This window comes from Pezoporus occidentalis, unplaced genomic scaffold, assembly GCF_034315485.1.
Source record: "Pezoporus occidentalis ecotype Australia unplaced genomic scaffold, CSIRO_AGI_Poc_V1 ctg57, whole genome shotgun sequence".
Taxonomy (NCBI): Eukaryota; Metazoa; Chordata; class Aves; order Psittaciformes; family Psittacidae; genus Pezoporus; species Pezoporus occidentalis.
This window is the reverse complement of record NW_026915910.1, coordinates 2,415,624-2,438,771: the sequence shown is the minus strand read 5'-3', so window position 1 is coordinate 2,438,771 and position 23,148 is coordinate 2,415,624. Positions and strand designations below refer to the sequence as shown.

The 23,148-nt window shown below is 39.4% G+C and overlaps 1 protein-coding gene across 1 annotated transcript; it reads left to right on the top strand.

Moving 5' to 3' along the window:
• Positions 1-1,901: 1,901 nt before the first annotated feature.
• On the top strand, positions 1,902-21,288 carry OPN5 (opsin 5). The gene is given in 6 exon segments (XM_062638587.1): positions 1,902-2,226; positions 9,789-9,908; positions 13,771-13,941; positions 15,653-15,987; positions 19,524-19,756; positions 21,181-21,288. Coding segments are annotated over 6 exon segments (1,248 nt in total). The 3' UTR covers positions 21,245-21,288.
• Positions 21,289-23,148: the final 1,860 nt, after the last annotated feature.

Genomic DNA, 23,148 nt, shown 5'->3' with positions numbered 1-23,148 from the left:
TGCTGGGCTCATGATCTGTGTTACCAGTGCAGCAGCCAGGGTGGGTGTAGGAGGACAAGGCGATTCTACAGCTGATGCTTGTGTAACGGGCTCTGCGATATACACAGAAGTTTAGAATAAAAATGATATTTGACAATAATACTGGCTTGAGTGGCAGATTTTAGTGTGTCTCAGGAACAGAAACATGCCCTCAGACACTTTGATACTTATTTATACCAAATTCAAATTGTGCGGACAGATCCCAGATGTGCTTTTCCACTTGCATCACTTCATCCACCCACATGGTTCAAATCCTTCAGCTGTGTAAGAGTTGTAGTACCATGCAAGCTGGGTGAGAGAAAAATACCAGGATCCTTTTAAAGGCCAAGTGGAATTTAGATCAAGACCTGTGGCTATAATTGGATGGAAAGGATGATCAGTCTGATTATTTTATTTCCCAGATTCATGCCTTAGTCTACCCTTTTGTACAAGACAGTCGTTTTAGCCCATATCCAGGCTGCTATATCATGGTACCTAATGAAACTTGCCACCTGCAGCAGTGCAGAACATTTGAGTGCTTGTTCTGCACAGCTGTGAAAGGAGAAAAGTACTCACAAAAACACCTAAGGTATTTTTTTATTAATCAGCCTTTGCTTATTTTTTAACTTTATTGGGGAAAAAAAAAAGAAATAAAAGCAATGAAGCTGCTAAACTTTAAATTCTTAGTGCTACTTGGAGCCATATGCTTGGATATCTTTTGGCTTCTTTCATGTCTAGAGTGGCAGTGTGCTTTCATGCTCATGATCTGATTCCCTTAAACAAGATCTTCCTTTCAAAGCTAGAGGAACAGCAGAGAGAGGGTTGTGGGTACTTTAGGTATAGGTAGGTGTCATCTGCTACATTTCTGGCTGTAAAGGGCTGTTATTGATGCAGCCCTTCAAGGTGAGAAGGGGTAGAAATGGGTAAAACAACAAAGTATTTTTTCTCCTCATGTACTCTCCCCACAAATTTGGTCTCTTGAGAGGAAAAAATTAGAGCTTCACAACTTTTCCCAGATCCCACAGCAAAAAGTATGGGAGTCCTGGGAGTCAAGTGCTAAGTTCCTGCATGCCATTCCTGCCCTACCAAGCACTGACAAGGAGAACTGGTATGACTAAATGTTCTGAATAGCTTTTGGCTGGGTGGTTTCAAACGTCACAGAAATGGTTTATATCTTACGCTTCTTCAGTTTGTCCTGGAAGAGTAACTTCACGGGTGTCTGTCTTTTCCTATATAAGGGTTCGCTTTATTGATCTTAGCACATTTGACCTCAATAGCACAGTTCCACACAAAAAGAAATGGAAAAAGATCTCAACAAGCTTGCCTAGATGAGGCTGTTATTTAATACTCCTGCAGTTTCTTCATAACTGTAATAGCCAATTACTGTTTATAAACAGAGACATGTAAGGTTATTTACATCAGATCCCACCACCTAAATAACTCTAAGGAGAAAATATGGATGTAGCTTTTCACTGAACTGTAAAATTTATAAAGCTGCAATGTGTAAACATAGTTCCCCTCAGGATATGTAGAAATTGCTGGGACTGTCTTACTGATAATTCCTAGTTTCTGAAGCTTACAAGAGCAGTGTGTATAGATAAAGACAAGTTCAGTATGCATTAAACACATTGAGGAATGAAACTATTCAGACACAAACAATTGCCCTGCTTGGTTTTTCTGTATTCTCAGTCTTGGGTCACTCTTACACCCAGCTGGAAACATGAAGCTTCTTAAGATATTCACAAAAGGTGCTTCAGGAGCTCTTGCTTGAGAGCCACAACACAGTGGTACCTAGGTGCTGCTCAGATGGATTACTGTGCTGGATGCCATATGAATAATGACATTCCTGGGTTAAAGTAAGACGTGAAATAAATCATGGTAGGATGCCCTATGAAATTTTGAACTGGATCTTGAAATGCCCTGGGAAATGGCAGAAAAGAAATGGAGACAGGAGGATGCATCTTGTATATGAACAAAAATGTCTTCGCATTTTCGTGTGGCAGACATGATCTATTGCAAACTTTGTTCTATCAGACACTGTTCTTTGTTTTTCAGACATTGAACTTGACATGAATGGGATGGCATCAGATCATAATACTTCCTCCCAAGAAGAATACCTCCCACACTATCTCCAGAAGGAAGACCCCTTTGCATCAAAGCTTTCTAAAGAAGCTGACATCATAGCTGGGTTTTATTTGACAGTAATTGGTAATGATTTTGTAATTCATCTTTGAAATATGACTATGCTATTGCATCCTTGCAGGCACTCACAAAGAAGGCAGAAGCTGCTGTGCATTAGATGCGTAATTGCATATTTGTCGTGGTTTAAACCCAGTCAGGTAATTCGTTCGCTCACTTCCCCCCCTTTTCTTGCCCTCCCCCTGCTCCCGGAGGGACGGAGAGGAGAATCGAAAAGAATGCAACTCCCACGGGTTGAGATAAGAACAGTTTAGTAACTAAGGTATAACACAAATCACTACTGCTACCACCAATGATAATAATGATAAAGGAAATAACAAGGGAAGAGAATACATCATCTCACCACCAGCCGACCGATAACTCGCCCCCCCCAGCCCGACCAAGCACCGACCCATACCTCCTCCAACTCTGCAGTCCCCCAGCCCTTCCGGCTAACTCCCAGTTACATCCTGGGCATGACGTGCTGTGGTATGGAATACCTCTTTGGTCAGTTTGGGTCAGGTGTCCTGTCTCTGCTTCCTCCCGGCTCCCCCTCCTCCCTGGCAGAGCATGAGGCTCACAAAGTCCTTGGCCAAACCAAAATATCCTTGTTATCAGCTCTGTTCCCGAGCTGAAAGTCAAAACACTGCACTGCACCAGCTACCAAGAAGGGGAAAAATGACTGCTACTGCTGAACCCAGGACAATATTTCTTCATACTAGAAAGAAAAATCCAGGATGGACAGAAGAGAATGTGATAGAAAGATGGTGTCAACAGTTAGCATCAATAGACAGTGCTGCTCCAGGTAGCCAAAAGTGACTAGCAATAGGCTTTATAGCAAAAAGTGAAGAAATACTCTCTCTTTTTTTCTCTCTAGTGATAGGTTACTAGCTTGCATTTTAATTGTTCCCTTTTCCCTTATGCCATGTAAGGTTTATGACCTGTTTTCAAAGCCTCTCTCTGCTTACGCAGCGAAGAGAACATCCTCAGATGTGCTTATCAGACGTGCTTGTTTGAATATTACTTGGCTCCTGGCATCAGCTGTCCTCTGTTACATATTATATTGAACAATATTTTCTGCCTAACCTCTTCCCCTCCCTTTTATTTTGGAGTCTTTTACTGTGTGCAAAGTGACTTTGCAAGCAGAACAAACACAATTATTTACTGGTTAGTGCACACAGAAGATAGTTGGGTCTGATTTCTATGTTAAGTATTCAAATGCCTAGGTGTTGTCATTCAGCTGGAAAATACTGGTCTCTATTGCTTCTGAGGATAAACTGGTCCTTCTTGACGATTTACCTTCTTTACTTTATGGAGGTGAGCAGGGTTATATCTTTCCTGTGTCAGTACTTGACTCTACATTTACACTTCTTTCTATGGTTTAGGTTTCCTTATGTTTTATGGCTTTAGTTTGCACAGTTTTTAGCTCAACAGCTATTTTCTCAGTAAAGCTCAGCCAAGGACACATAACTGCTACACCAAACTGGGTGATGATGGCTGAACACCAGGCTGAATACAGAGTATACAGTGTATTTCCTGACATTCATTTCAGTTTTGATTCATCCTCTTGTTCTATCAGTACTTCACAAAACACAAATATCTTTCAGTTCTACTGCCAAGTTTCTCATTCACTATTTTACGTCCATCCTTTCTACTCTTTGTTACAGCCTTTCCCCTGACTGTAATCAAATCTTTTCTGCAGTGGAGGTTGCACAAAGACTTGAATATTATTTATTTCTCATTTGTCTTCCGCTTATGTCTTTATGAAAAAAGGAGTTCAGAGCAGTAGAATCAGCAGGTGAAGCTGTACCTTGGTATTCTTTCCCTGTTTTGTATTTGCCTGAGCTTTTCACTTGCATACATATTTTTTGCAGCTTTGCAGACAGATGTCTTTACTGAACTGTCCATGACAATCCCCCATCAGGTCTTTTTTCACTTGGTTACGCAAATTCAGCTTTAATCTGAGGAAATACGACTGAGTAGGTGAAATGAATCCTTCCACTGGGAGGCATTGTTATATCGGCTTTGTTTAGTGTAGATCTATCCAATTCCATAGAAATATCCCTGCCAGATGTGAAACATCTTGAAAAGCATAAGAAAGGAACAGAAATAATAAATTTCCAAGGAAAAACCAAAAACTAACCATGAAAGCACAGACATAAACTGGCAATGGGAGGAGACTGAGATTGTAGTTTTAAAAGGGCCAATAATCCAAATTAATTATTTGGACTTATCAGTGAGATTCCCACCTTCCTGGTGGTGTTCACTGGACATCAAACAGCCTGTGGTGGATTTACTAAACTCAGCAGCTTAAGCCAGGAAAGTTGAAGCCATAGGTCTGCTGTACACGTGTAGCTTTAGAGATACCCTACATATTTCTTTAATTTTAATTTATTTTTTATATGGTTATGTTTCATTGTAGTTTGCTTAGTTACTTACCTTTACACACTCTGGTGGCAGCTTTCATTAGAGCCTAGTATACTTTTCACATGTGCATATAAATGTTGTATTTGCATCTTCCTTGGACTTGCATCTGTAGCATAAGATATCACATGTATCCTGCACAGATATTTTTAATTCCTTTTGCAATGATTTTAAGCAGTCATTGCTTAGCTGCTGGTCAGTTGTGCCCTCAGCCATTTCAACAACAACTGGTTTCGTATCTTTTAGGCCAGTACAGAGGTGTTCAAGACACTGTATAATACAGAAATGGATATTAATTTGCTAGAGCTAAGTACAGAAACCCCCTCTTTTTATAGGGGTTTGTGTGAAGAAGGAAAGTGTTATGCTTTTTATCAGTAAAGCAGAATTGCATCTCAGATCTCAGAGGTGTAATTCCCAAGAGAGGGAATGAAAACTGGTGGAAGGAGCAATGTCAGGTCTTCTGTACTCGTGAATAAATGGAGTAGTCTTTAAACACATTTTTCTTACAAACCTCCCCCAAGTTTTTCTTGGGCTAATGCTTCTCATGTGAGTTGCACCTCACAAGCCTGGGCTAGTTTAGCATCCTGAGGATGCCACTATTAGCTCCTGTTAGTGTGCAGATTCATATTTTATTACCCATTAATGTTTAGGTGGAGAGCAATGTTTTAATAATATCTTGGGCTTTCAAAAATATGAGAAGTTGTTCTCAAGTAAATCTCTTAGTCACTTTTTTTACTTTATGCAAACAAAAATAATCCTGAATTTCCCTTTCCACTAAGTTGATTTCAGGAAGTTCAAAGCATCTACGTATCTGTTAGGACATGAAACACGGCCATGCAGCAATTTCTTTGTGGTAGAACATGGATCTTAAGGTGATGGAGATGGAAGCCTTGCTCTCTCAGACTACTCACTGACATCAAATTTCTCTCAACAGGCTTGCTAAAGGTATAAATTTGCTTTAATTGGCAGCTTTATGGTTGACCACAACTCCCAGGTATCCAAAGCAGTAAGCAAAACCGATGTGCTCAAATATGTCTTGGGCACAGCTGTGTGTTGCGGTAATTCTGCAGTATTGCAGATTAACTTTCTAAACCCTGTAATCGGCAGAAGGTGGAAAACCAAAATGGAGCATTGAGCTCCCATGCCCAGCGAAGGTATGTCTGTGGTTTTTTGTTATATCTGGTGCTTCAGACTGAACTTGTCTGTTGTCACCTGGCAGTGAACTGTGCTCCCTACTCTTTTGCAGGCCACTTTCAAGACATGGTGGCCCCTTCTGAGGATGTCCTGTGTGGTCATCCTGATAGTGGAGATAGGAACTATCTGTGGAAAAGTGGGAAGCCAGGATTGCTGTTGGGCATCTTTTTGTGCTTGAGGTGTGTAAGGTTCAAGCGTCTTTAAAATTTATTTCAAAAATTTATTTTGTGGGAGGAAGCTACACAGTGGGTGAATAAGGCCTGGACCTTATCAGCAAACTCAGCAGAGCTTTTCATGTCGAGCTGGTTGTCCAGGTGAAGCACTGAAGTTCCATAGAATCATAGAATGGTTTGAGTTGAAAGGGATCCTAAAGCTCATCCAGTTCCAGCCCTCCTGCCACAGGCAGGGATGCCTTCCACTAAGACCAGGTTGCTCAAAGTGCAGTCCAACCTGGCCTTGAACACTGCCAGGGATGGAGCATCCTTATTATTTGAAAATATAAAAATAAATTCTTTTGTCTTTTAAGAAAACCAGGAGTCCTAACCAATCTATGAGAAATTCTCTGTGAATGTGTCATCTTTCACCTAACTAGTTCATTTCCACATGTATTTTTTAATCAAACAGTACCCACGGTTATAACGATCCAATTCTTTTTACTTTGTCACTTCTCCTGCTAGCTTTTTCATCACTGACTTGATTGATTTACTGTACATTCTGGTAGGGTGACTAACTACTGAGCAGAGACCCGCTGGCTGTCAGCTCCTTTGAAAGCCCATGGCAAGTAACTATTGATTTGCAAACTGTTGCTGCACACTTCCTCAGTACGTTATGAAACAACTTAATTGAAAACAAAATCCTGAACTATCTGTTTTTTTTTTTATTTTCTCTGATGCTTTAACGTTGTTGTCAGATGGGAGAAAAGGATTCTTATTACTGGAGTCTTATTTGTTCAGACTGCTACTTTTATACACTTTCACCTTTCACTGCAGGTTGTGATTCTGAGCCTGACTCTTTCTCTGTAGGTGTCACATTTTTAGCTATAGCATCTTTGGCTCTTCATTAGTATATTTGTAATAGTGTTATGGTGTCATGGACAGCTTGCTCCTGGAAAAGAGCCTTTATTTTATACCTGATGCGCCTTTTTCCCGTTTCCAATCCAGGCACACAGCCTGCCAGCACCTTCCAGATTTGGGAGCTTGCACCAGAGAAGACTTCAGCTAGCTTTTAGGAAAATCTTTGTAATCATAGGGAAAATGAAGTATTAGATGGCTCACCTAAGGATATCGCAGTTTCCACCACCAAGGATTTAAGAAAAGAATTCAGATAAGCAATTAAATTAAGTATATCCCAGCCAAAACAAGTCAGGTGCGGGTATAGAAAAAAGGCAACTTAAAATGTCACTGGACCCCTTCCAGATGTATGATCAGGAGGTCAGTGGGCTGGTGCTCTCTGAAATATTGCTATTAATAATGAACATTTGCTTCAGAGGCATGTCTGATGAAAGCATCTCTGGAGTACCCGTCGAAAAAGATTGAGGAAAATGTCAGGTCCTTTCGAAAGGTATTTCAAAGCGGATGCTGGTACTCTGAATATCTTAAATATAATGAGACAGAAAATGGCATTCAGAGAGAAAAGGATTAAGGTACATGAAAAATGCTGAGATTCATTCAGTTAACTTCAAGGAAGAAAATATTTAATATGATTTCAACCTACATATAATTCAGATTAAATTTTTAAGGCCACAAGAATTATAGAATCACAGAATCATAGAATGGTTTGGGTTGAAAGGGACCTGAAAGATCATCTTCTTCCAACCCCCTGACACGGACAGTGACGCCTTCCATTAGACCAGGTTGCTCAAAGCCCCGTCCAACCTGGTCTTGAACACTGCCAGGGATGAGGCAGCCACAGCTTCTCTGGGCAACCTGTGCCAGTGCCTCACCACCCTCACAGGGAAGAGCTTCTTCCTAATATCTAATCTAAATCTCCCCTCTGTCAGTTTAAAGCCATTAGCCCTCTTCTTATCACTACATGCCCTTCTAAGAATAGGAAGTTCTTTAGTTTTCATTCATCAAGGGTAAATCAAATTTGCTGAGAAAAGCTAATATTCAATGATAAGCCAGCTTCAGTCTTGTTTATTTTTAAAAATAATACAGAAAGCAATACTGTCAGTAAAGAAATAATAAGTGTTGCTGGTTAGATGAGTATTGAATTTATTACTGAAAAATTCAAAATCAAAGTACTTTTCTCCTGGCTTTGATAGACTTTTTGTTTCCACAGATGCACCTATTTCTTGATTAACAGTCTGGTTTTAGCCTCTGGGAACCATTTTCCTATCTGCCTCAGGGACATTCCCAGGTTGGGTTTCTTGGTTTTGTGAGCATCCTTGCAAGGGGTTTGCTCCATTGCTAGGCCAGAGTAAATAAATGCCCATTTAATTCCTGAGGTCTGGCCTCCCAGAAGACTCTGATAAAAATTATGTGGTATTCAAAGTTCCAATATTTAAGGAGGGTGGTGTTTCTGTGTGGCTGGGTCTTTTAGAAACATGGAGTACATTGGAGTTTGCACCACCAAAGCCATATGTAGGAAAGTATCACAAGGAGCGACTTTGATGCCTCATTGACAGAGGGAAGTTGGGTTATTTATGAACTTTTATAGCAGTGTGGAGGGTTAGCCTCAGCTAATAGCCAAGCACCCAGGGCAGCCAATTGCTTACAGCCCCCACAATAGGATGGGAAGAAAACTGGAAGAGCAAAAGCAGTGGAGATAACAGAGTGAAGGTAAAGACGGGGAATCAATCACCAATTACTCCTGTGGGTAAAACAGGCTCATCATGGGGAATTTAAGTTTAATTTCTGATTTGGGTAGTGAGAAACAAAGATGACAAACATAAAATAATTAGGGAAAACACTTTCCTCACCCTTTCCCAGGCTGAACTTCATTCCAATATCATCTCCTTTGTTGCTGTTCTAGGTCACTTTGGTAGGGAATGGACACTCTTTGCTCTTCATTCTTTTCTTCTGTTTCTCCCTCCTTCTTACTTGCCCCCTCTCCTGTTGCTGAAGCCTCCATGGGCTGTTGTCCCTTTAGTGTGTTTGCCTTTCGGGTGACTCTTGCTTCCTGAAAGGGATGATGTCCTGTGTTTCTACTGAAACGTTCACCCTGGGCTTGAACTCCTTCAGACATGAGTTAGTGAAGGAACAGTTTTCTTTAATGGACCTGTAAACCCTGCAATTTTTGGTACCAGCGTGATTAAAATCCACGCCTGATTAACTATGTGCAGTGTTGGTCCCTGCAGGCCCTTGGGTGGTAACATGCAGAAAAGGTGTCAGTCAACATGAACAGGATCCCTCCTTGTGCACTGAATTCCGTCTGGAAGTTGAAATCAGATATATTTTATTATCTTGCTTTCTTGTGATAGAAATAAATATTTATTTTACAATTTAAGATGTAATATTAATATATTAACTTACATTATTTTAGAAATGTATCCCTCAATCTCTGCTTATAGTAATTAATAAAATCAAGGTTGGTCAGAGATTGGGGTCCTTCTGATTACAGACAGATAAAATTTCATTCCGTTTCTATGACAGAGTATGTGTATATGACAGAATACAGCCATTCATTCATGGTTGTATAAATGTTTGTGAGGAAAATGGGGTTAATCAAAGCAGAGGAATTATGGGATTTCTATTATGTGCATTTAGTGGATAGTTGTGCAGGCTCAAATGGTGAAGGCAGTGTCCTGCAGCAGAGGGGGAAAATAGCCTTTGTTGTGGGAGGTAGATGCCTGCAGCTGATGTCTCTGTGAGCTGCATAATGAAGATGAGATGATCGTGTGTCACAGTAAAATGCCTATCCTTGCGACCACGGGTTCAGGCCAAAAATATCACAGAATATTGAAAGGAAGATGTGATATTGCTAGTTTTGAGAAGAATCCTAATTTGATTTGGTTTCTTTTTGCATTTTTATAGGGATTCTTTCAACTCTGGGAAATGGCTATGTTATTTTTATGTCCTCAAAGCGAAAAAAGAAGTTGAGACCTGCTGAGATAATGACTGTTAATTTAGCAGTGTGTGATCTGGGCATTTCAGGTAAATTCATGTCTTATTTTCACTCATTTTTACTATCCCACCATTCTTTCTGGGAACAGCAAGACACAGTCCTCTGGAAGTCATGAAAGCCCAAAATGCCTTTTGCTACTATTTGTGTATCACAGTATCACAGTATGCTAGAGATTGGAAGGGACCTCGAAAGATCATCTAGTCCAATCCCCCTGCCGGTGCAGGAACACCTAGATAATGTTACACAAGAATGTGTCCAGGCGGGTTTTGAATGTCTCCAGGGAAGGAGACTCCACAACCTCCCTGGGCAGCCTGTTCCAGTGTTCCGTCACCCTCACTGAGAAGTTTCTTCTCAAGTTTAAGTGGAACCTCTTGTGTTCCAGTTTGGACCCATTACCCCTTGTCCTATCATTGTTTGCCACTGAGTAGAGCCTGGCTCCATCCTCGTGACACTCCCCCTTTATATATTTATATACACTTATAAGGTCACCCCTCAGTCTCCTCTTCTCTAATATAGAGACCCAGCTCCCTCAGTCTTTCCTCATAAGGGAGATGCTCCACTCCCTTAATCATCTTCATTGCCCTGCGCTGGACTCTCTCCAGCAGGTCCCTGTCCTTCTTGAACTGAGGGGCCCAGAACTGGACACAATATTCCAGATGGGGTCTCACCAGGGCAGAGTAGAGGGGAAGGAGGACCTCTCTCGACCTACTAACCACCCCCCTTCTAATACACCCCAGGATGCCATTGGCCTTCTTGGCCACAAGGGCACAGTGTTGGCTCATGGTCATCCTGTTGTCCACTAGGACCCCCAGGTCCCTCTCCCCTACACTGCTGTCTAACAGGTCGTTTCCCAACCTATACTGGAACCTGGGGTTGTTCCTGCCCAGATGCAGGACTCTACACTTTCCCTTGTTATATTTCATCAAGTTATTCCCTGTCAAATAATATGTCTATTATTTGCTCTATTATTTGTATATAACAAAGAAGGATAGAAAACAACATTCCTGAACAATGTAATGGGAAGAAATGAAAAGTACAGAGGAAAAAATAAGGTTGAATTTATCAATCAATCAGGCAAAACTCATGCTTACTCCAGCAGTGGTCTGGCCTTCAAAGACAGCTCTCTTATGCATCCTGGAGCAATAGCCACAAAAGAGTGTGGTATTATGGTTGAAGAAAATGATATTTTCTTGCTGTAGGGTGCAGAAGAATGGATCCAGGTGCCTCAAAAATACATATTTAGCCAAATATGAGTGGGGTGAGGCATGAAGGGAAAGAATAGGAAATTGCCAGTGGCCATCAGTTTACCAAAGCTAATCATTTTTTCTCTAGTGACCATTCTCTTTTACCTTTGGGTCAGGAAAATAAACATTTGTGTCAGTCTATAGAGTAAGAACAATTTCAGCCAACTGGAGTGATTTTTATTTCAGCCCTGCAGTCTGGTTGTCCTGGCATGAGAAGAAGGAGCTTTGGAAAGGTTTGCATGAACTTGCAGAGTCAAAAGCCTTTGGAGGTCATTCTTTTTGTTCTTGACATGAGTCTCATGCAGCTACTCATGGCTATGTGCAAATACTGGGGAGGACTGGATGTCCTTTTGAAAAAAGGTATTTTGGGTGACAGATAATCGAATGGGTATGAAAGCCTGATGTGACCCAGCTGACCATGGGATCTTCCCAGTGCGATATAAATGCCAGTATGTTCCCATGCTCCCAAAGTCATCTGTCCCCTACGGTTGCATATACCAGGATCCCTGCCCTTAGCTCCAGTGCATCCTTTTCCAGCCCTTGTCTCTGCCAAATGCTTTTGCCCTCATCCAAAAACCTAAAATAGCACTGAACTACATAAAACGATGGCTCCCAGGCTCCCAAAATTGGGGTTAATTGTGCTGTCACTACACATGTCCCTGCCTCAACTTCCAGTACTTTCGATGCCTCTCGGTGATCAGTAAGCATGGTTGTCTGAAGGAGACACTGATGAATTCAGCAGAAGAAAGGATTTAGTATAAATATCTCTGCTCTGCTATCACACAAATAAATCCCAATGATTTCTTTGGCATATCTGCCATGGAGGCTCTATTTCCATCTTGCAGCACTTCGAAGTGAAAAAAACCCCAAACAAACCCACACCAGTTTTTTGCCTCTTCTGTGATGATCCCATCTCCTTTGTGTCTTGAAAGTCTGTCTTATTTTATAAGGCTCATATCTAACTCTGATGACAGTCACTCCAATGAGATAGAGTGTTTCAGGAGAATTTCCAAAGCTATATATTTGAATGTAAACAGATATCTCCTAACCACGTAAGTTATATGTCCCAAGCATGCAAACTACAGCTTATTTGGGAACGCTCTTAGCATGAGGGCTGCTAGTTTCACTGTTAAAATGATATACTTGGTCACTGCGATTGGCATAGCCATGCGTGCTTTTTCTCCATTCTCTTTAGTTTACTTTTTTAAAATGGAAGACGTTAACTGGAGAAATGTGATGTGCTCTGCCTCAAAATGAAGATGGGACTTTTTCCAAAATCATTGCATTTCACACACTTGTTCAAGAAACAGGTTCTGCCGCAGCCCTACTTCCTGAAGGTTTCCACAGGGTGGCACCAGGCACTTGATCAAAACTTCATCAGGCGCGTTTCACACAGACACCTTGCTTTGAGTTCTGTGCTGTTGGAGGGAAAGTTGATTTTGTGTAAAGAAATGTGCTGGCTTTTGGAGCTGGCAATGCTTTACATGGATAACGTTGCTGACTCTTAGCATATATGCCAGACCTTTGCTTATTTTGTGGGTTTTTTTCAAGCCTTGCCTGGAGTCAGCTTTTGCTTGAAAAATTCAAGCACATTTATTCTGCTTGAAGAAAAGCAGACATAATATATTGACCTGAGCACAACCTTCAGGCTCAGCCTGAAGGCTCAGTCTTAGACTAAAAGAAAAGAATCCCAAAATGCTGTGTTTAAAAATAAGTCTTATTTTGAAGGGTTTTCAGTCATGTATCAAAGGCCATTTTCTTAAAGATTTTGTTTTGGTAGAAATGTTTCAACTTTCTGGTAAGAATGAAAACAGAATGTTTAATTTCTCATCAGTTTCATCTGAGATGGAATATTTTGGGGAACAATCCAAAATAGTTTTCTACAAATCACGTCAACAAAATAGAGAATTTTGTCTTGATTTCTATGAATAGGTTACCTTGTGGGAATTACAGCTTGCAAGACTACTTTATAAACCAATTCACTGAGCTGTCATGACATTACAGACAGTGTGGTTCAGCCAGGAAAACCAGCCCAAGGCAGCTGACTTGCTTTCAAATCCTTCAGGTGCTCTGGCAACTGCTGGCAGGAAGGAATACAGTCACAAGAAGGCGGAGTTCAATATTTAATGTTATTTGAATGTTGCAGTTGAACTGTTCAGGCCTTGAAACATTTCAGGTCAGTCTGGTAAGCAGAAATGAGGGATTTGTAAATTGTGCTGATATTCCTAGATTGTACATTTTTGAGTTTTCTGTTCCATTAGAGTTGATTTTTTTTCTGTTAGTCCAGTCTGAGACAAAAGGAAAATCAGGAAATGGAGATTTCCAACTAGAAAATTACAATTTTCAAACTTTCTCATTTTCATGATACTTATAAAGAATATGGATAATACTAATCTGCTATAAGGTGAAAATGGAACAACATATGACCTAACTTCATTTCTTCCATAATGCACTACCTTGTCTTACAAATGGAGAAATAATCTAAGGTGCCACTGGGACAGTCTCCAAAATAGTTAAGTATTTCTATTCTGTTTGAGGATGCTTAAAACTTTTTAGTATTTGTGGCCAGGTGACCCTTTCTGAAAAAGGTTTTTTTAATCAGTGATGGATGTTACCAGTCAACTGACATTCTTTTCTCCTTTTGAAGTTGTAGGAAAACCCTTTAGTATCATTTCCTTCTTTTCTCACCGCTGGGTGTTTGGATGGATGGGCTGCCGCTGGTATGGATGGGCTGGTTTCTTCTTTGGTTGTGGGAGCCTCATTACCATGACAGCTGTCAGCCTGGATAGATACCTAAAAATCTGCCACTTGTCATATGGTAAGAAAGAAAGCTGTATTATGTGAACATAGAAAATCTATACTACGTGATATAGTTTTCTAGACTGGAATCATACTTAAGCTCTTCAGAATGTTTTTGTTAAATATAGAGGGGAATACACAGATAAGAAAAACATATTTTCATGATCCAAGTAATTCCAGCTAAATTTGTATTCCTGAATATATCACTTTTGCTGTCTGCTAAGCTATGAGTTTTAGTAATCATTTATAGATAAATCACTTTGTGTCTATCAAGGCCTATTAATAGGTCACAATATGATATCATCTATCTGATATGGAGATGGAACCTGAGAGGACGCAATGAATTGAGCAATGAAAGCTGTTATCATCATATCCATCAATATTTTATATCTCTTAAATACAATGTATTGTATGCTTCATCCTTTACAGCTAAAAGATGTTGTCATGGTTTAGAGAAGATTTTTTTTTTTGCATTAGAAGGGGCTAACTCCCCAACAAAATACAGGGAATAAACAAGGTGACTTTACATATGAAAATCACCTTGTTGCCTTGTTCTACATCAGAACACAACAAAGCACCCTTCTGTCTCTCAGTCATTCTGCTTGAATACAGAATTTGTCATTCAGTGTTCATTTTCCTTCTAGTAATCTGGAAACAAAATCAGCTGGGGAAGGGGCACTGGTCACATCCAAATTGCAATTGTTTCTTTGCTTTGGCTTTGTACTAAGTCATTCTCAAACATTCAAGAAAGCTCATCAAAGTCAATGGATGGGGAGCGAAAACAGATTAGATCTTCCAAGGTGGAAGGAGCTGTTACAATAACATCGGCTGAGCTTCTGCAGAAGTCATTGATTTTAACTTGGTAGTCCTATCTCAATCTAACGTGTTGAATAAAGGTGATGATGGAAAGCTTGTAAACTGAAGCTTTTTCTAGATGAATTAGAATTGTATGCAAGGTGAACAGAGAGACCGTGTTCCACCCTACAACTCCAGACATGACAATGGCATTAAATAAAAAGAAATGGGCAAGGACACATGAAAATACCTATTACAAATACTTCTGATAGTACACACATGGTGATTCATCGTACTGGAAAAGAATGGCAAAGTAAAAATAAATCCTTGGCTATTTCCTCTGTAAAGCTTTGTCTTTCAGTCACTTGGGTTAATAACTAATGTTGAGAAGCAACCTGAGATCAAACTTTAGTCACTTAATATATGACAGGAGGAATAGGAAATAACTAAGTTACATTATACAGTTGCAGCTAGTGAGCTTTCACACAGAGTAATGAAAGGCTGAATTAAAGATCGTCCTTCATTTGTGTTGAAACTCCATCTCATCTGACCGCATACTATGAATACACCTTTACAGACCACACAGCAAGCTTCAAAATTGCTAGACAAGATTCCCACAACTGCTGTTGAGCTACTTGTTTGTATTGCTTTTGTATGTACTCTTCCAGGTTGTAAATCATCGCAGTCTAAAGTAAAGATCTGAAATGCAGTCAAGTGGAGTGCTCCATATGAGTGTGCATTTCTCTTCATGAGGTAGAATGCCAGCAATGGTGGCTAGCTCAGGGGTCACTGTCTATACCTAGAAAGAGGCGAGATGAACCATACAAAGTTGCTGTCAAACAGCCGAAAACATCCTACTGTACGTGTAAAATGAGATGTTCAATTGTGTCAAATACGTATTGACCTGAAGTTGTAACTCTTGACTTATCTTTCAGGTACCTGGCTTAAGAGACATCACGCATTCATCTGTCTGGCAGTAATCTGGGGCTATGCGACATTCTGGGCTACAGTGCCTTTCACTGGTGTGGGGAGCTATGCCCCTGAGCCATTTGGCACTTCCTGCACTCTGGACTGGTGGCTGGCACAAGCTTCAGTGGCTGGACAGGCTTTTATTCTGAGCATTCTTTTCTTTTGCCTCCTGTTCCCAACTGCTGTGATTTTGTTTTCTTATGTCAAAATAATTTTAAAAGTCAAATCATCCACCAAAGAGGTTGCTCACTATGATACCAGGATTCAGAATAGCAACATACTTGAAATGAAGCTGACCAAGGTAGGTAGGAAGATTTAACTTAGTTTGCTTTGATGGGTTGTGAAAACAGGCTTGGAGGTCTTCAGCCATGTGCTCTGCTATGCTAAGCAATTGTAAAATTCTCTGAAGGTGGCTCTTCTAGCTTTCTCCTCCATTACTGTTGAGATAGAATAAGACAGGAGTTGAAACATAATTTTGTGACAAGGGCACTGTTGCAGGAAAATTAAAATGTGAACTGTAGGCAAAAAAATGAAAACTAGCTGTAGGCCCAACACTGGATGCACAGAAAGTCTATTGACTAGACTTTCCTCTTAAAGAGCCAGTTGGGTTCACTGGCTCTACCAGTACATGTAAATAGTACAGTTTATTCATATGCGACATATAGAGTTCTTCTGGCTTGCCAGTGATAAATGCATTAACTGAAGCACTAACAATAGGATTGTAATCACAAGCTTACTTTCCCTGGTCAAAACACTCAGGGTAACCAAGCGTGTGAGTTTAACCAAAAGGTGTGCCTTCTGGAGAGGGTAAGAAGGACAAACTCATCGATCTGTCCCTATGATTTGGTGTTGAAATCTCACCCCCCATTTAGGTATGAAATAGGAGTGTCTTTGTACCTCGTTAGCTATTTTTATACCAAGTGCTGCTGGTTGAGACTGTGGTCAAACCTGTTCCTTGTGGTTGTGTTGTACAGCTTATTTCTTGGTAGCAGGTATGCCAGGCAGTCCTTCACTGTCTTTATGCTTCCAGCTGAGTACTTGAATCCCTGAGATCGTGATTCACTAAAACGCTCTGCCACAGACCTCCTTGTGTGACCTTACATGGCCTGTATCATTTTCCTGTGGCCCTGCTCCCGATCGTAAATCTCCCTTTGCTTTCAGAAACAGTTGTAAAGGATTATTTAAGGCGTTCAAGGTGCAGAGGAATTATAACAGAAAAAACAGATAAAAAGCAGATTATTGCAGAAAGGAAATAAAACTTTCAGACAGTTTATGTTCCTCCATTAATGAAGATATAAACCAAAGTCACCTCAGTGACATTTCAGTTGTTTTTATATAAATAGTTTATCATCTAGGTTCAGCCATGAGCTGCTGATAAAAGTGCACTCAAGTGATAAAATTAATTTTCCATCTCAGATGGTGTCCTATATTCCCTTTCTGATTGAATCTGTTTTCTATTTGGCAATAGTGACAGACATGATCCTTGCTGATACTGGTTATTGTGCCAGGAAACCTCTCAAAATAAAAACTTGTAATGAATAAAGCCAGATTTCTTAGTTGTAGAAGATTCACCAGCCTCTGTAAGCCCTGCCAAGAGGGAGACAAGTGGCATCTTTCACTTGGCTGATCAAATTTTACTACATTTTTGGGGAGTTGAACTGAGAGTTATATAATATGCATCAGAAAGTGGCATTATGTCAAAACATATTGGAGAATCTCAGCTAGATACCTGTATGGTCAGTGCTGCCAATATAGCTGGTAAAAATATATTTGCCCTTAAAAAGGAATACTTCAATATGGTACAGTTTCATGGTTATTCAGCACCTTTCCTTTGAAAAACAGTGGAAACTGATCTGAGGTTGAAGATTTATTTTTGCTATACTGGAGGGATCCTGTAAAACTTCAGTTTGATCTCAGTTGAGACACTAGTAGTTGTCCCTTCTGTCTTGGATCTGCAGTGGAGAACGTGTCTCAGGATATATATAAATATTGAAAATGGGTCTCCATCATAACTCATTTAAGGCCGCAGCACAATTTATAACAAACAGGCTGCATCTGAGATCCTTGGCTCACATGCAGTCTTTCTTCAGTGACAGACAACAACAACAAAAAGCATAAAGCAATGAAGTTCCCCTGAAAAAAATACTAGATCAAGAGGTGGAACCAAAAGCTCCACAAAACATTATGCAATATCCAAACCCTTTGTGCTTTCTGATGATTTCTTGTTATAATCCTACTAATTGACTTATTTCAAATGAGCGCACATGTATCGCTATCAGTCTCGATGTAGTAATAATCTGTCAATGCTAGCAGTATAATGGCATCTGTTCTTCAGGATCATAGAATCATAGAATCATCGAATAGTTAGGGTTGGAAAGGACCTTAGGGATGTATTATTGAATGATGTCATTTGAAGCTGTATCAGTCTGAGTGCGGGCAGGGTGGTTCAGGTAAAGTATGCAAATCACAAATTTAGACAATTTTTCTTTAACATGTACACTAAACATTCCTTTGGCTGCATCTTATAAGGAAGTCCTTTCCTTGTTTCTTCCTGCATTCCAGAAATACAACCTAAATGCTTAGTAGAAATTTGCTTTTTAATGGAGTTCTAATGGAATGCAAATCCATGATATAGGTTAGAAGAAAAAAACCCTAGCCATTGTACTAGCATTCTCACTCTCAAATAAATTACCAGTATTTTCAATTTTGGCTTGGCCAGGTAAATGCAGTTAGTTTTTATCTGCTGGAGGGGGACCCAGAAACTTTACAGGACATGCCGTATTGAATGACTTTATGCTCACTTTTTCCATGTTTGTCTTGAAAGGAATTCAAAGAGTTGGCATTTTTCCAGTTGAATGTAGTCCATAGACCCTCTCATGGGTGCTGTCAGAAGATAGACCTAGTTTACCAAAATCTTCCTCCTGTTACCAGTTGCCATCCCTGTGGCAGGTTATTGGTCCTACTGGGTTTTTACACCTTCTCTAGGGGACATAAGCACAACCTACAAGAGCAGAAGAAGCCTTGCGTTAGATCAAGGTGTTACAATATCTTCTCTTTTTTTATTTTACTGTTTTCCTTTGGTTTTGCCTCAGTGACTGGTACTGAGTGATGCAGCAGAAGGAGCTATAACAGATATAGACAAGAGTATATCCCCCTAAATAAACTCACCTACAAACACTCAGGGTCCCCTACTTCCACACATCATCAGAACCTAATTCAGCCCTGGAAACTCCTTCAAACACTTTGATTTTATGAACTTTGGAATCTGATTTAAAACAACCCAGAATTTGGCAGATTTGTGTTTAATATTGGTTTGGTTTGGTTTTCCCAGTGCATGGTTGGATGAAATGGAAAAGAGACTGAGAGTTTCTTTTTGACAATCTGAGGAATATTTGGTTGGAAGAGACTACAGAATAAAAAGGCTTCAAGGATTTTCAAAACCTTTCACAGGTCTTTGTTATATATTATCCTAAACAAGAGAGCCTGTATATTTTGAAAGGACTCTCATAAAATAATTTAAATTTTATGTAAAAAAAAATTTAATTTCTGAGAGTTCATTTAGTTTCCTCATGCTTAGCCAGATCTTACAGCATTTTTAAAGGTCTGTGATAACAAACTGATTGACTGCTCTGTATCAGGTGAAAGAAAAACAGATAGATGTTAAATAGAGAAATGTGTGACAGCTTGTGTTCATATTGTAAAAATACCTGAAAAGAGTTATCATTCTTTTCCATCCTGTGGCATGTTCCCTTGCACTCTGCCTGGCTCTGTGCTGTGCTGCTAGTGTCAAACTGCTATGCTAACCACGCTCTCTCTTTTCTCTTTTCCTCTCACAAGGTGGCAATGTTGATCTGTGCAGGGTTCCTCATTGCCTGGATCCCATACGCTGTGGTCTCTGTGTGGTCAGCCTTTGGGCAGCCTGATTCAGTTCCCATTCAGTTTTCAGTGGTACCAACTTTGCTTGCAAAGTCAGCAGCCATGTACAACCCAATTATTTACCAGGTCATTGATTGTAAGTTTGCCTGCTGCCGATCACGAGGGTTGAAGAAGAGCTCTTTGAAGAAATCAAGGTAATTCCTTCTTTGAGAAGAAGGGTATCTTTAAGAACACAATATTCCAAAAAGTACCAAACTAAGATCTACCAAAAGTCACAGCTCTTTGAATCTTATATCTTGGTTTTGATCATGAACTATTCAGAGTACTTCTTGCCATAAAAATTTGTAAAGTGACTGTAGGTGTAAAAAGTGAAGCAAGGAGATGTGGTTTTTTTTCTGTTTGTTTGTTAGTTTGGCTTTTTTGTTGTTTTTTCTTTTTTTTTCACCTTTAGATCCTGCTGTAACTCCATTTATAGTTTGAAAAAAGTCCAATTTGTTTTAATGGTTTTTGGATCAGTCCTGTCCTCCTGTTCCTTTTCTTTCATGTCATCATATCTGATTACCTCCAGAAGGTGTTGATGACCTCCACTGACAGACAAAAGTAAATGGGAGAGAATTGTGTTAATTCCTAACATAATTAACCTGTTAATACTATGCCTTTCAGCCACAGAATTAGCATGGAGAGACAATAGTTCCTTAATCACCCTTTAGGTACCACTCATACCAAAAAAAAAAACCCCAAACAACAGACCACCAAAAAAGAACCAACCCTAAACCAAAACCACAACCCCAAATAAATAAAGAGTAATAAGAAGACCTCTTTTCTATTTACAACTTTCCAATAAAATTGGTGCTGACCACCAGTGGAGTTCCTGAAAACACAAATTGTGCATTTAGAGGAAAAATACTTCTAGTTCTGTCTTGTGTCAGTCAAGTATCTTCTGTGATTGAACAATGAGATAATGATAGGTGTTAATCTGACAGTGTAGACTGATACATAGGGCACAAATGCCCTAACATATATAAGTGATGGTGAATCGATAGAATTCCAGTAGCTTGCCTCAAAAGCCTAGAACATATGTGCTTCAGTACGTACTTATTAGAGGCACAAATGCCCATTTCATCTTTTCTATTATTCCCTTATCACGTGCTTCAGTACGTACTTATTAGAGGCATGAATGCCCATTTCATCTTTTCTATTATTCCCTTATCAATCCCAGCAGTTTTTGTTGTATTGTTCAGTGAGTCAATATCTCAAGCTCCCACAGCTTTCCTTAGAAGATTATGCTATAGTCTTACAGTCAGATTTATCTGCAGAACATACAGAGACTATTTATGTTGTGTTAGAGGTGCTGAATTTCTAGTTTACCAAAAAACCTTCTGCAGTTCTGTGCAAATGGGAGACAACTCTAAAGTAGCCTTCTGTGAATCTTTGGTAACTGCATTTGTGTTTAGCTGAAGGAAGAAGGAATTTTCACCCAGTCCCTCATGCTGAATGCAAACTGGTTTTCCTAGGCCTGTGCAGTGAACAAAACTATCTGGAAAAATAGTTTCCCAGAATTAGGAACATAATTGTCATCTTGGTATGAATAAACTGTTGTGCTTTCTCCTTCCCATAGGATGTATACCATATCTGCACATAGAGACTCGACAGCAATGAATGAAACCCAACTGGAAGTATGAAGGCTCATTTCGCATATAGTGAATGAAAACCTGATGACAAGCAATCATACTGTCTCAAGATCCTCTTTCTGTAAATAAATTAAAATATGATGACAGTTTTATTTTACTCCCTAGTCCTATGTACAATGTAGTTCTTTCCATTCTGATCAAAATAGCGTGATTATTGCTGAGTAAATATTTGAAGTACTCAGAGGAAGAACAAACAGAAAAGATTCAGTTGCATAAAAAAAAATCACTTCATAGCCTTTAAGATACTTTTTTTTTTTTTTTAGCACTAATAGAAGTGATAGTTTGATAGTTTGGATAATATTTTCCTTCATGGAAAGGGAAGTATTCACAAAGGCCAGTTTTAATTTGCTAAAGCTAAACTCCCTAGATTCCCACTGCAATTGCTGGAGATCTAGAGCGTGAGAGAAAGGATTCCTTAGAGGGCAAATCTGAATTGGAGCTTCAGTTATCAGGACTCCAAATCACCCACTGGAGAAACCTTAGCCCATTGATTATCCCTTTTGAATAACTTTCCAACTCCAGTGGCTACTTTGAAAACCACTTTGAATTCAGTCCTTCAGTATTCAGAAATATTTTGGGTTTAGTCAAGGCAAGACCAGAAGTGCCACACTCATACACCACAGATGGTATTTGTGAATGAGAGAGCAAAGGTCTCTTGCTCAGATGCTAGTTTTATTTAAACAATTTGGAATCGTGAATGACTTTGCTATAAAGAAGCAGAAACTAAATGAAATCAGCTCCACACAAGCCAAATGGAATCAACCAATAGTTTGCACACCTTTTCACTATTCTCTGGCCAAAATTACAGTGGAATGTGACGGCACTAATCAGACAGGTTTGACTTCTTGAATGGGAACTGACTTTTTTCACCTCATATTGTACTTTTCACCATTTTTTATGAGATTACTATCTACTATAAAAGACAAATCTTTCCTCAGTCTTATGCATGAAACCTGTTTCAAAACTAGGGAATTCATGAGAAAGGTTACAGCATAGGTAAAAGAGAAATCTTTCTTAAGTGCAGTTATTTCCAATTTTTAACCACTAAGCCCTGAGAGGATAAGGATCAGGAACGATTTAGAACAACAGTCCTACTAAAAAGAGCTTGTAAATTCCTAATACTCGAAACAGAAAAACAATGTACCTTGACCTGCAGAGTAAGGCAGCCAAAATAGTTGTGCTGGATCTGAGCCATAATTTTTCCCATTTTCTTATATTTCTTTTTTGGATTTACTTTAAGGTAAATTGCTCTAGAGTTTAAGGCATTGCACTGACTCAAAATTAGCAGTCCAGTATATGGAGATTTTTAATGATTAAAATAATGATTTTGATGTTTTTATGTAATTTATTTGGGAAAAATATGATCTAGTAAAAAATACCACCAGAAAGTCTCCTACACATATTTGTGTTGACTGTTAAAAAAAGAAAGTTGTAAGGTTTGATTTTTTTCCGCTGAATTGTTCCTTTAAGGAGAGAAAGCATTTATGAAAGAGTTTCAATTGCTTTCTTGTTTAACATTTAATGGTGCTTTTTATCATACAGTTAATTCACAATTGTGTTTAACATGTATTCTCTGCCATACTGAACTTCTTTTGTAGCTGATCTGTAGTGATGTTAATTCTGTTTTATATCATGAAGGTTTAAAGTACTCTGATGTTTGTTGGCATGTCCCAGTACTACCATTCTGCAGTGCAAGCAGTTGCCATTTTCTCAAATGATATTCAGACAATGGAAGAGAAGTTGAATTTTCCTGAATTTCCTAAGCTGAGTGGAAGAAATATTGTTTCCTTCTCTGCAATATTTTACAAAAAGAAGTTTGAATAAACACTGGGAGAACTCACAGAGGTACAAGGAGTTGCCATGTTACCTATGCAATGTTTTGTGTTATTTTTTCC